At 40.1% G+C, this 14,590-nt stretch overlaps 1 protein-coding gene across 1 annotated transcript in view; it reads right to left on the bottom strand.

Moving 5' to 3' along the window:
- Positions 1-2,288: 2,288 nt before the first annotated feature.
- Positions 2,289-14,590, bottom strand: part of insra (insulin receptor a) — a 61,068-nt gene continuing 48,766 nt past the window's right edge. The window contains exons 10-21 of the mRNA XM_030402751.1: positions 13,416-13,614; positions 12,890-13,176; positions 11,561-11,700; positions 10,799-10,958; positions 8,984-9,083; positions 8,826-8,893; positions 7,314-7,543; positions 6,912-7,022; positions 5,435-5,594; positions 4,646-4,775; positions 4,057-4,191; positions 2,289-3,833 (exon numbers count right to left, since the gene is read on the bottom strand). Coding sequence (XP_030258611.1) covers positions 3,476-3,833; positions 4,057-4,191; positions 4,646-4,775; positions 5,435-5,594; positions 6,912-7,022; positions 7,314-7,543; positions 8,826-8,893; positions 8,984-9,083; positions 10,799-10,958; positions 11,561-11,700; positions 12,890-13,176; positions 13,416-13,614 — 2,078 coding nt within the window. The 3' untranslated portion in view covers positions 2,289-3,475. The remainder of the gene's footprint in view (positions 3,834-4,056; positions 4,192-4,645; positions 4,776-5,434; positions 5,595-6,911; positions 7,023-7,313; positions 7,544-8,825; positions 8,894-8,983; positions 9,084-10,798; positions 10,959-11,560; positions 11,701-12,889; positions 13,177-13,415; positions 13,615-14,590) is intronic.

The raw sequence follows: 14,590 nt of genomic DNA, 5'->3' as shown, positions 1-14,590 counted from the left end.
ATATTCAGGAGATTAGGCGCAAACTGTTTCCTCATGTATATAGAAAAATGCTCTGTTGATTTGAGATGGTAGCAAAAATTCTGAACCCATTGTCTCCTATAGTGCAGCTACCGTGTAGAATATTATGTGAAGTATAATTTAAACATAAAACAAAGATCTTTATGTGCAGTTACGTTCAGGAACATTACCATCAACCTTTAGAGACCAGCAGATTTAGTGCCTCTCCAGAGGAGGACAGACCTTTGTGGGCTAGATGAGACTGAGAATGAGGTTTATTTTTTGTTTACTGTAGCTGTCCTGTCGACCAGGATGGAAGGGATGGAAGTTTTACTCAATGTACTTTAAGAAGAGAACCTTTTTTGTGGCAGATTTTGTTTGCCAAGCTTGGCAGAGAAATCAGAACATCTTGTTCAAGACGAGCCGCATAATAATCTAATTTTGTAATGAAATTGAATGTTTGACCGCTGCAGCTGTAATTTTCTGATGTCTTATAAACCCACGAGGGTTGGGCACTTTGTGTGCATGACATGAAAATAAAATAAAAATCTATCAATCATCACGGCGTACAACATTTAAAATACGCAATCTGATTAATGCCGACATAAATCAATAATAATAATAATAATAATAATAATAATAATCCATGACTGTGATTTATAGGGTGTCTACAAGTATCAGACTAGAATTTGAGAGTTTTAACCAAATTTAAGACTTATTTTTGGACCAATCACCTTTTTTTACTCAACTATTGCAGATAAAAAACATAAGAACAACTTTCGTGCAGAAGAGCTCAACTAATTTTGACAAAAATAATGATGGATAAATCAAACTAGATAAAATCTTGGCAATGTGGCAATTAATACATCACAAATTCAAATGTAAGGCTATTATATGACTTTTAAGGCCTTATATTTATAAAATCGAATTTAACACATTAAGACCTTTTAAAGGACCTGCAGACACCCTGTATGGTTTATGTCTCTGCAAACATGCACATGGGAAACTGCTGTGTATAATCCTTTTAACCACTTAATGAACGCCCCCGTTTTAATGTGCTTGGTACTATTGGAAAGGTAACACCCTCAAGTTTTTTCTAGAAGTGTAAGTGTGATTCTATGACATACTGACACAGAGTTACAGAGGTTGGAACACAGGTTTTGGTTTTCGTCCAATTCAAATGTCAATAAACTGACTAAGATATAAGGGTTCAGATATGTCTATGGACACAGCAGACACAATTATGCCATAGCCACAGGTCTCAGCTTGCTACACTCAAAATTTGAAGTCAAAAGACTAAAAAACTGATTTTTCACAATTGTTTTTCTAAAGGCATGTCTGTGTGTTTTGCTTGGGTCCTATTTTTCCAAGAGCGCCTACTGAGATTCAAAGGCTTATAACTTGAGAACCCCTTTACCTAGAAACATAATCTTGGTCTCAAATGAAAGCTAAGACCCTGGGGTTTCTGGTTCGACACTTGTAGCTAGTTTTGGGTAAAATGACATGGATATTCCCATTCTATGGACTCTTGGCGAACTATGAAAAAAAAATTGTGGCATGACGTTGTAGCTGTGGGAAAAGGGAACACTCCGAAGGTATGTAGGCATTCTTGCTTCTTGCGGTAGAGAGCTCTTTCTAATGTTGTGTCATTACATGGTGAGTTTAGAAGGCTATTACATGGTCTGGAAATAACTTTTTTGGGCTTAAAATAATCACGACAGTCTCAGCTTTCCAACAGTGAGTATATACTGTAAAGATCTGATGCTTAAAACTATTAGCAAAAAAACTATTCGTTTTTACGAAGGGTGTTCGTTTAGTGAAGGGTGTTCCTATGTAGGAACGGTGTTCCTTAAGTGGTTAAGGTCTGCACTTTAATGTATTTTGACTTTTTCTTCCTCATTTAAGGTTGTTGTTGATGCTGTTTTTTGGACAAATGAATTCTGAATTTAATCGTCATCTGTAAGATATCTGCATGTGAAATATGTTACTATAAACACATGTCTATCAAAACTCTCCAAAAAAAAGATTTGAGGGATTACTGCCAAACATATTAGATTGTGTGGAGGTGAAGTGGTTGTGTAAATAAATGTATCTGCCAATATGATTTTGAAGATTTTCCACAAATATCAACGTCTGTATTGGCATCAAAAATATCAGCTCAATCTACTTGTCCACACTCTGGAAGCTGAGATCTTCCCCTTATATGTACAAACATGAAGACACACATCACTGTAATGAGAAACACATGAATTCAGAGAATGGAAAAATTACAAAAGCACTGCCAGAGCCTCTTCATGAATGCACCTTGCTGCATTATTTACAGCACTATTTTATTTGATCTTGATATGACGGGCAGACATCTTAAGCTGAAGACGCCAAACACTCTTTCTCTGGGGCATCGCGTTGCAGAAAAGACCAAGTGCTGTAAGTTGATCATGAGTCAAAAAAAAGAAAGAAGCTAATTAGTTATGATTTTCTGGATTAGAAAAAATAAACATAAGAGACTAACATGTAAAAACATTCTCTATGACCAGAAAATACCTCAAGAATGACAACATATCAGCTATTTACAAAAAACATCAATAATATATTTATATATATATTTATATATTTTTTTAAATCTTCTATACCCACTAAAATATACCAAAGAAGCAGCTATTGGTCAATCTGAGGAACTCGTTCACCAACATGTTTTTGAAAAACGGTTTAAATATCCTTCAGCTGTAGATGTGAAAACTCAAAAAAAGGAGGAAAAAAAAGAAAAAGAAAAGACACGTACATAACTTTAAAAAATATAACCCGACGAAAGTCATGTGTTCATCCTGTGTGCCATTTTGGAATACTGCAGAGTGTGAGGAGGTAAGCCACTTCAACCAGCTTCTCCAGTGGATCAGAGTTTGTTCGGGGATGGACCGTCTTTCACCGTCCACGACAAAGACTTCCCAAAGTCTTTCATTTTCAGTTCGTCAGCCATGTGCGCACAAAGATTCAGACGCAGTTCCTTGATGACTGATGTAGGCCACAGACAAAATAGAAGGGCACTTTTTTTCAAAACATAGCAACTTTGGGATGAACCCTTGTGTTGAATTAGAGGAAAGGGGACACAGTCTGGACTTGGGAGGGGACAGAGGGTTTAGCAGCCTTCTTGTTTGTCAAGAGTTTGTTTCACAGTTGAATCCATTTTCCACCCCTAGCATAAACTTGGCAATAATATTTACAGTATATAAACTACAATCAAGAACAAGAGAGAGACACGAGAGGTTCATCCTTAAATACAAAAAAGTGTCTTTCTGGCGTCCATGCTCGGACGTGCTGTAGTGTGTTTGTGGCATCTGGGGAGAAAAATAAGGTCCTGAGATATGCACTGATTGGCGCCTGATGAGAGATTGATAAAAGTGTGATCTATATAAAATGACAACGAAAAACAAAAATATATTTAAATCTATAGCACACGTTTGCTGGGGATGTGTACAGTATGTTAGGAGGGGCTGGACCGCGGTAGGGCCAGTATTCGTCCATTGGTCTTTCCCCCATTCATGTGTGTGAAGGGGATGTGGTGCTCTTCGTAACTGCCCCTCAGGCCCATGGAGGAGGCCTCGTCCCTGTCCAAACACTGCTCCCTCTGGCAGTAGGACGACGGGTCCAGCGGGATGCTCTCCATGTTCTCCATGTCCAGGTCGAAGTCTTCGGTCTCAGGCGGCTTGTTCTCCTCGCTGTAGAAGAAGGAGACCTCCTGGAAGGTGGGATGCAGGTCCTCACGCAGCATCTCAATGATCTCCTGGAAGGCGGGACGCATCTTGGGGTTGTACTGCCAACACATCTGCATCAGGTTGTGTCTGGGAGAGAGGAGAGGGAGAGTGAGAGTGAGATCACTGTTAAAAGATACTCAATTTTAGTTGTTAATTTCTCATAATTTACTCATGTCTTGTAAACATAGTTGTCTGTCCAGCATGGATAACAATGGGGCTGCAGATTACTTTTCAATGCAGATTATTTTCTTGATTGAACTATTAGTTGGTGTATAAAATGTCAATAAATGGTAAAAAATGCTGCACTCACAGTCTGTCAGCGCAGTTGTCTGGTCTGTCCAGGAAGCCTCCGTCCATGACAAACTTTAGGACCTGCTCGTTGGACAGGCCCTGGTACGGCTGCTCTGCCAGCGTGCTGATCTCCCACAGGACAACCCCAAACGACCTGGCAAACCGTCAGACAAAGACAACAACAGCAACACAGGGAGAATGAGGACAGGCCAGTTAGACACCCCACAGAGTAAATCTGTCTATAAACACTTGAAGCAGTTAACAGGATGATTGAGGGCAGAGGCTGGTAAACAACGTTGGATGAAAACAGGTTATCTCAACACACAGGTCCTGATCCCATATTTTAATCTTTGTAATGCATTTACTGTTTGTTATTCTGCTCTGGTTTTATAACCCCTGTTGCTCTAAAAATGAACTTTTTTTTTTTTTTTTAATTAAAAAAAATGGAAGAGCTGACTTTGAATGTGCCGTTTTATAAAATGCCCTCCACAAACCCTAATTTCTTGTCAGCTCCATCCTCAATTTCTCCTCTTAAACATAATGCATATCTGTCACTGAATGTTTCATTTGCTGTATACAGCACCAACACACAAAGAGGTGTCACTGACCAGCAGTCTGAATTTGCAGTGAAGACTCCGTCCTTCAGAGACTCAGGAGCCATCCACCTGACAGGCAGCAGGCCCTTCCCTCCCTTCCTGTAGTAGTCGGTCTCATAGATGTCTCTGGTCATACCAAAGTCTGTGGAAAAAAAAGATGCCTTTCATTAGTCGAACTTATGTTATTTGTTACAACGTGTTTGCTTTATCTTAAAGGGGTTTATTTAATTTCAGTGTGTCATTTAAGACCCCTGATGATTTGTCTTGTTTTTTTAAATTCAGGTTGTAAGATCGTTTTATCCTTGTGATGCACTTGAGAAAGTGTTAAATATTTAAGTCACTGATTAATGCATCTAGTACTAGTTCTGTAATGTAATTATTAATCTAAAATGTAGAGTAACTATATGGGTTATGATGGCTATGCTCAAACTAAAGCCTAAGAGGGGCTGCAAAGATGGGATAGTAAATAATGCACTCGGTAAATTCAGCATACTGTACGTCTGGTGTAGTACACAGTTCAAACTGAACTTCTTATTTACAAGCAACGTCAATTATTGATGCAGGAATCCATCAATCTTCAAAAAAAGCCTTTTTGTTTGCAAACAAATACTCCAGTGTTTTAGTGACAACACAGTCAAAAACTGCTCTTCTATCTTGCTTCACCTGAAATTGACCAAGTGAACAAACTACAGTAACAATATCATTTTATTTTCTATGTTGAAGTTTTAAAACAAGCACAAAGGAAATCACTAACATCAGACATCTACATACAAGACACCGCCAAAATGTGATTAAACGTACCTCCTATTTTGACAGTGAGATCTGTAGCTACCATGCAGTTCCTGGCTGCCAGGTCTCTGTGGACAAACTTCTTGGCATTAAGGTAAGCCATGCCGTCTGCGATCTCAGCAGCCATTTGGATCATCTCTTTCAGAGTGGGTGGCGGACGCCCAGGATTGTTCTGTGGGACATGAGACAGATTTTTATTTTCTGATCTGCTAACACAGAGATACACTTTTATTTCATGTCAACAACTCATGATTTAGCATTGGTTTTCATACCTAAACATAGTTGTTTCCGACAACAATAGGAAAAATAATCATGTTTATTATTCACAAAAGTTGTTCACACAACAGTTTTCCCAGTCGTTTTTGGGGGCCTGGTGTTCGTCTCCAAACACCACTGTTTTTAGCTGACTTTAGTGCTGACTGCTCAAGTCCTCTGTCAACACTCATCCTCCTTTTCCAACCCATGCCCCATCTGTATATTTACACACTTCAGAGGATGACACACTACAATCTGTACACGCAATGGTAACTGAAACACCACACACAGAGAGAGATTCATATAAGTCCTCACAGTCCCTCAAATAACTATATCACATTTGGTAAATATACTTTAGTTCAGACTTCAATCTGGCTGGTGAGAAAACAGCAGAGGGAGTCAGAATTTGTCAGAAAAGTCACTGCTTAAAGTGCTTACCAAATGATTGATTTAAACATTGATCGATTCAAAATTTTCTGTATTTGTACATCTCATCATGGTCTTAGAAATTAAGGAACCACTGTGCTTCATCATGAAAAGTAAAGTATATTCATATAAGACCTTTAAAGATGACTAAGTAGTTCCCTTGCTAGCAAGAGCAGTAGCAGATTGTGGACAGATATTGTCTCAATGCAGAAAAGTCAAAAATCTGAAATTTAAAGCCCAAATGGATGGCTAAACACAACAGATGTAAAGATGTGTGTCATGTTTACATTTTAAGCTAGGCTGCTACTTGTGTTTTGGCGAAGACAGTTGAGTGTGAGCAAACACAATGTGAGCCTATGTTTTAAAAGTAACAACAGGGAGAAAAATAAATAACGTATATAAGTCTATTCTGTTCAATTTTGATGCCGCAACAATCAGTTTCTAATCACATCATAGCTCAAAGAGTCAGAATCAGAATCCAGTTCTGAGAGATTTCTACCCCTGTTAAATAGTATGTGTGCAAACTACTGAAAGTTCTGCAGTTCTGCTTGTCATCTCCTTCATTGTAAGTATCATTTCCATGCAGAGGTAAAAAGAAACCAATGGAAATTTGCATACCGATAAGAAAAATGCTACAGTAGTACTGTATTTATCTAGATGAAATGCAGAAGTGGAAAGAAGAAGCATGACAAAAGTATTACCACATGTAAACTGTTTACCTAAAGTTCAGTCCAACCTTAAAAGTTGAGACTAAATTTAAAAGTATGAGCACTTCAAACATTCATATTCAGTGTGTGATTGTCATTACCTCAGCATCAGGTCGCAGAGAGCGCAGGAAGCTCTTCAGGTCGCCATGGGTCATCAGCTCCATCACAACCAGGGTGGGCTGGCCTTTAGACACAACACCCAGCAGACGCACCTGAGAGACAAATACGGAGGGGGTTTTATTTCCATGAAGTCTGGTCTGATGGCATTATGACAACTGGTAAGAGCAAGGTAACACTGATGCCCTTCACACAGCTAAATGTAGGAGAAGTCTGGCATGAACACATGATGGGACATTTGATCCTTACTATTCTACATTGGGACTGTGTCTCATTATTGAGAGTTAAAACATACCAGTGCCGTCAATTGATTTACACTCCACCTCGCACTTACACACAATACTCCAATAACTTCTGTTTATGTACAAGTTTGTCTCTCTCCTTACCACATGGTGGCAGCTGAAGGCCTTCATGACAGACGCCTCATTCAGGAACTCGATTCTCTCTCTCAGGCTTGCCGACTCATTCACCGTCTTCACTGCTACGCGTGTGTCTCCTTCTCCCTTGATGATGTCCTTGGCAATACCCTCGTAGACCATGCCGAAGGAGCCCTGACCCAGTTCCCTCAAAATGTTGATCTTGTCTCTGGGCACCTCCCACTCGTCCTCCTCATACACTGCAGGAATATTTCCCAGAACATGTTACAAATGCAGCCTTATTTATGTCATTTAAGTCTTGAATTTTCAAAGAAACCTGGTAAGTGCTGTATGAAGCTGTAGCTTAGAGTGATTTGGGGTGTGTTTCTTTGCTTTGGAGCATTTTAACTGAATAAACAAGGAAACACAGAGGAGAGCAAAGTTTTGCTGCTCTGTCCTAAATAGAATTTCTTTGCGATCCCTTGACCTGTTACAGGAAGCTGCTTGTCATATATGAAATTTCAGAGTAATACTTTTGCACATCTGTGGATTGACTGGTGCGTAGGTGATGACCATGGGCCAACAAAATCTGATGAAGATAACCGGATGAATGTGTTTGTGCCGAAACATCGTTATTAGAATTAATTGCAAGTGAGGTGGACAGTGTGTGGGAGTTTTTGTCCTCATTTATAAAGTTTCAGAGGCTATAAACAATTAAATTAAATGCCAGCTGTTTAAATTATTAATTTATTGGTTTGAGTAATTTTTTTAGGGTGAAACAAAGTCTAAATGTTCTTAATCCAGCAGATTAAATGTGAATATTTTCTGTTTTCTTACCTCCTCCATGCCAGTAAACTGAATATTTTTGGGTTGTGGGCAAAATAAGACATTTGCGGGCGTTGGGGAACACTGACCAACATTTTTCGCTTTTTTCTTACAGTTTTTTAAACAAACAAATAATTGAATGTGTAGAAATCAACAGGATATCAACAATGAAAACAACAGTATTAGCTGCAGCCCTGATCAGAGTCCGTAAATGTCAAAACATTAAAGCAAACATTTAAGAGTGGTAACAAGACACTTAAACTGTTAAAATGTAAATTTGTGACATTCAAAACAATGTATTAACAATAAATGTGACATCTTCTCCTTTTCCCTCTTTAAAATCAAGAATCTATAAATATTTTCATTTAAAAAGTTTAAATCCTGGACCTGATTATTGCTCCCCAAACTAGTGATGTCGCCTTGTCTTGATATTGGAGACAACTGCTGTGAAAGCCATGTTTATGTAGATGCCTTTGCTCAGTGAATATTATTGAAAAAAGGGCAGATAACTGGGCTTTTCATAAACTGTCATCACTCTCAGAAATTTCTACCGGCATCAGTAACATAAGCAGCCCAAGCCTCTGAAGCTCTGATGTGTGGTAGCATTTTTGAGCAAGACACCATAATCCCTTTAATCAAAACTACAAATCCAGCTCAAGGTTAAAGCAAACCTCAGCTTCTCTATCGCTGATCAAATGGTTTAAACAGTTTGCTCACCGTCATTAGCGCTGAGATACTCTGGGTTTGAGGAGGCATAGATTGGACCACTAGGTCCTTGAGTTTGACTGAAAGGAAAAAGAGAAAAGCATTAAATAATGACACGAACCAAATATGAAATACTAAGAAGATGAGTGACAATATTTAACAGGACGTACTTCTTCTTGAACATGACAAATCCTGCCACGGACACAAACAGCAGCAGGACAAAGCAGATGACTGGTCCAATGATGATCTTTACGATATAGAGAGGGTCGCCTGTGGAAAACATCCGCTCAGACAGTGAGTCACATTTCAGGTGAAGGACAAAAACAAGCTCTTATTAAACCCACTCATTACACCACAGCTAGGATCAATACGCTGCTCAGTAAAAATCTGCTTCACGTAGCATATTTTGATCCGGTGATTATGGCAAGGAGGAATGAGTCATACAAGGCTCCTGCATGTTTTTCATGTTCTGCTTTAGATAGATTTACAGTCATTTCTTGAGGGATTTAAAGGTTTGTGACGGCAGCTCATCGGATTAGATAGAAGATAAGAAGATATTAAGTATTACAGTATAAGGTTAAATAAGAGCAGACTTGTAAGAACATATGCCCTAAAGCACACAATTAAAATCCCCAATCCTATTGAAGAGCTTTTAATAATTCATAAAGATCTCTCAGAATATGAAACTTGTAACAAATTTCAGCAAATTAATTTACAACTAAACTAACAGTGTCACAGATCCATACTACCGATTCTATAGAATCTAGAGATGATCCAATTCTAGAGTATAAACTGCAGGGATACTCAACTCAACTCATGTATAAATGACAGGAGGGGGCAAAGGGACTCAAATCCAACCCACCACGAACCGAATAAAGAGCAAATTTAAAGGAGAACTTCGGTCGATTTAAACATGCAGCTTCATTGCTCAAGCTACCCTTGACTTGCCAGTACCGAGGACGCGTACAAATTTGGTCCAGCCATTACAGAGCTCCGTGAACGGGGACGTAGCATTGAACGCTAACAGCATGGGGTCAGAACTTTAGACTGTGTTTTAAGCGTCTTAACATGCTCCACAGGTCACACCAAAAGTTATGCAACATCAGCAGACACCTTAGCACACAGCACTGTAGCGTGTATGACTCAAACTGAATAAAAAAGTAGTTAAAACAATGTGTTTGTGCAAGGAGCTACTTACCTGTTTGTTGACATCGGCGTCTTCCGGTAGCTAGACTAAACTAGCTGATCCATCGAGCGTGCATTTACTCCCTCACTGGCGGAGACGGAAACGTAATCCAGCATTTTCGTGTTTATGTTCATAATGTACATGTCCATGTTACAGCCTGTCATGAGCCATGAGCCTTACAATAGCCTGTTAAGCCTGTTAAGTGCACACTCGATGGATATGCTAGTTTGGTCTAGCTACCGGAGCACACGGATGTCAACAAACAGGTAAGTAGCTCCTTGCACAAACACATTGTTTTAACTACTTTTTTATTCATTTTGAGTCATACACGCTACAGTGCTGTGTGCTAAGGTGTCTGCTGATGTTGCATAACTTTTGGTGTGAGATGTGGAAAATGTAAGACGCTTAAAACACAGTCTAAAGTTCTGACCCCATGCTGTTAGCGTTCAATGCTACGTCTTCGTTCACGGAGCTCTGTAATGGCTGGACCAAATTTGTTCGCGTCTTCGGTACTGGCAAGTCAAGGGTAGCTTGAGCAATGAAGCTGCATGTTTAAATCGACCGAAGTTCTCCTTTAAGCAAACCCCACTTCTGCTTTACTTTTGCTCCTCGTCTTTCCTGTCACTACACTTTACACTATGCACAGGCTGAAAGGCCATCAAGCAAAGATCAGCCTGCATCACTAGCAGCCGGATTTACTGTCATACAACACTGTATAGATTAGTATGTTGTATGTTGTATGGATTTGCGACGCAACTTCAGTCTCGACTCGGTTTGCCTTCATGGTAGATGGACTTACTTGGGTCCTGGACATAGAAGTACGTGGGCTCGGTCCAGGATCCGTTGCCAGCCAGCGAAGTGGCCCGGATCCTTACTGTGTAGTTCCCAGGATGCATCACTTTCAGCTTGCAACCACGGGTCACTTTGTACATGTTCCTTGACACGCAGTAGTGCAGCTCCTGCAGAGGAACAACACTGAGGTTCAGGCAGGGGACAACAAACACTGTCGTATGACAAACAGCTGCTTCATAATCTCCATGTTTAAAATAATGACTCATCTATAGCATACACTGTTTCCTCTCCCACTGTTTCACATTTTTATGGTTCCACTGCGGAAGCATCTGAGTTATTTTTTTATTGTGTTCCACCACAAATAATAGTCAGCAGATGTTTTGTAGATCCGTCTCCATAGTGACTAAAACATGGTGTGACGCTGAAATTACCTCTCCATTAGGTTTATCAACCAAATGTCATTAGTGAGCCCACAGGATCGAATTTCAACGTACAAGTCAGGTAATAAGTACTGCCTCGCTTATTAGTCTGTGCTGCATGGCTTGTTTTAAGATGGATACATTTAATTTGATTCTTAGTTAAATAGTCTTTCATCAGCAGCCTGAGCCATTATGTTTAATGAGCAAGGGGATTATAAAAAGTGCTTTCTGAATAAGTCTGTATGTACGTGCTGTAGTGAACTCCCAGTGTACTCGGTGACCCAGCAGCTCAAATTAAACACTAAAGCAATAAAGGCATGACAGCTGTGTGTGCAGATGTGTTTCTTTACCTCTGTGTCTCCCAGTCTCTTGTAGTTGACCTCGTACAGGATGATCATACCATTAGGAGTCACTGGTTCCTGCCATGTGATGTGCACTGTAGTTTCTGTCACCTCGTAAATGATGGGACCCATGATGTCATCAGCTTTATCTGCAGGAAACAAAGTCATGTTGTTTAACTTGTATTAAAACAGGTTTGTTTGGAGTAAATAGAACATAAAGATCCAGAGGTGTCCTTATGTAAGTTTTCACACTGATTTCTATCAAATGATGCAAAAATGCCAGAAATCAACTGACATCATCATTCAAAGTCCCATGACATCGCCATTATATGGTGCAATTCTTTTTGAAACTGGACAGGACACTGAGACATTTGCATTGAGGATGACAGTTAGGGAGTTACAAAGGATAATCATTGATTTTAAACATTAAAATCTTTTTAAAGGTTTTCGGGAGTCTGTTACGGCCTCAGAAGGAGCAGCACAGAATCTGATACAACTGGGGCTCAACAATTTCATAAGGTTGAAAGTGTGTGAAGCTAAAGAGAAATTAGTTTACCAGACCCTGTAGCTCACTTTTCATCTCTGCTCTGGGCTACATGAGAAACTTTTATTGTTTATTCAGTTACATACATATATTATGTTTATTATTACGTGTTTAATTTATTGATCTAATTTGTTTTCTTTATTTTCTTTTTCTGCATTCTTTCTGTCGTGTTGCTGTGCCCTTTTTTGTTTTCTCTTGGTATGCTTGAGTCTGGTGTCCTTCTTGTCCTGTGCTGTGTCATATGTGTTTTCATGTTGTATAGCACAGTCGCTGCATCCAGATGCCTCAGAACTAAAAAACGTCTGACCTTATAGTAGAAAAAGTACGATGGAACACCATTTGAAGTCAGTGATGCATTTGTAGACAGCAGTATTTGTGTGAAGCTAGTAAAAGTGTCAAAAAATAAGATGCATAATGCTGTCTGTTATCTCATGTGTCGTTTTTCTGTTCCTATTTCATTTTTATATTCAAGAGGCTTCACTGCATCTGTGTAAACATTGGCCAAAGAGACCTTATTTTGTTACGGTGAGCGAAGTTTTTGTTTGGGGTCGTGCACCTGGAATGCTTTGAGGTCTGGCTTTGGGAAATTTGAACTCAGCTGGCTCAACTCGCTGTGTTAAAACCAAACAACCAAACAAACAAAATGACCCTACTTGTAAAACACACCCAAAATTTCTAACTGTCAGTGGTTGAGATGTGTCAGTGGGTACCAGGTTAGATGTGATTTTATTACAGAGAGTGCAACTCCTCCACTCTTGAGTAATACTTATAAAAGACCTATCTGGTCTCCTTACCTTCAGGCATTGTGCGGGCGCTGACATACGCTGCCATGCTGCAGCGGGCGGGGTCGGTCGGGTGGTTACAGGCATGGACCTCGATCTGGTAGCTGGTGAAGTGGCGCAGGTTGGAGATGACGGTGGATTCCTTGGCATGGACAGTGACCACAGTCTTTGTGCTTTCAAAGGTCTCCCCGTCCTCATCCACTGGGACGTCTGTGCCCTGCGGCGGGCTTGGGGCAGTGGTGAGAAAGGTGTGCGTTCGGTTGGCGATGCCCATCACAGCGCGTCGCTGCCTCGAGCGTCTAGACAAGGAAAGTTTAAAGTGATAAAGTTTACGTTTTTGTGTTTTTCTGGCTGTTCTCGCAACTGTTGAGTGGATAGGCTTAAAATAAAGCTTAGTACTCCAGACAAATTTAAAAAAACACATAATTGGGCAAAATGTAAGACTATCTGATGGTGCATGAGACTTTAAACTGCTGTTTTAGCCCAACCCAATCTAACATTTCATTCTTGATAAGACAACTCTTGTCAGCTGTCTTACTTGATCTCAAAGACTTCATTGTGGAGGTAATTCTCAAATGTTTTGCGGTATTCTGAGTCCTCTTTCTCCTTCTTGAGCTCCTTGTCGGTTTTGGGGCAGGCACAGCATCGCGTACCCGGGCCCTGCTCCTCTGTCTGGTTCCACTTCTGCTCCTCATCACTGTCCACCTGAGTGGGCACCCGTGACGGCAGCTTCATACCTGGTGAAGTCCAACCAGAGAAAATAAAAACAATCAGACAGAGTGGGATGACAAGTGCATTAAACACAGACACACAACACAGTCTTATGCACAAATTTTCACATACACACCCTCCCACACACATGCCTGACGGGCATGTCTGTCATTGTCATCCCCAGGTCCTCACGCTCTCTAGTGGAGATAAATTACCAGTGACATGACCTCCCTGCAGACTCCCATCTCGCTGGATGTGTGGGAGTTATAGGAGTTCAAAAGAGGAACGTTTGGGCTCAGATGTGTGCTAACATGGAACTGGGCACTGATGGCGCAGACGCAGGTCAGGCTGTGACGGGAATAATCCAACCAAGATAGATGTTTGAACTTTGCCTGAACCCCAGTCTGAGACAGTCTGGATCTTCCTCTTACTCAGTGTCAGACTTCATGTAGTTTAAGCAACATAACACCACCCAAATAAAAGATTCACCTTTACTGGAATTGATTTTCTTGCTCAGTGGCTCCAGAGTAACGTTTTCCCTGTAAGGGGCAACGGTTCAGTTTGCAAAGGGGTCACTATGCTTAAAATGCACTCAGAGATGAAACCGTTCTACAAATGGCTTTTCTGTTGCACTTTATGACCACAGTCTCATTCTACTGGAGGTCATGAACACTGTGTCTTAGACATATTGCTGGTGATGTGCCCATTTGAAAAATGACATACAACTCCAGTGCTTTCACAGAACACAAAAAATAAAACATCTTTGAAATGAAAGCAAGATTGAGATTGTATCGTGTGTCACAATAAAAAGCACAGTAATTTGATGATTTTTTTATTATCAGGAATTGAGATAATCATGAAAATCCTCACGAGTGACTTGAAAAGACTATGTAGCTTGCCGATGTACGGTCCTATATTGTTTTCCTGATTTATTTCGTATTGCCTGTCACCATCATTGAAGGCATGGCTTCCATATTGTTTCCCAAACAATAACAAGTTAAA

The sequence above is a fragment of the Sparus aurata genome, chromosome 21 (genome assembly GCF_900880675.1).
Source record: "Sparus aurata chromosome 21, fSpaAur1.1, whole genome shotgun sequence".
In the NCBI taxonomy this organism is placed as follows: Eukaryota; Metazoa; Chordata; class Actinopteri; order Spariformes; family Sparidae; genus Sparus; species Sparus aurata.
Note: the sequence above shows the minus strand (reverse complement) of the source record. Positions and strands in the feature narration are given on the sequence as shown.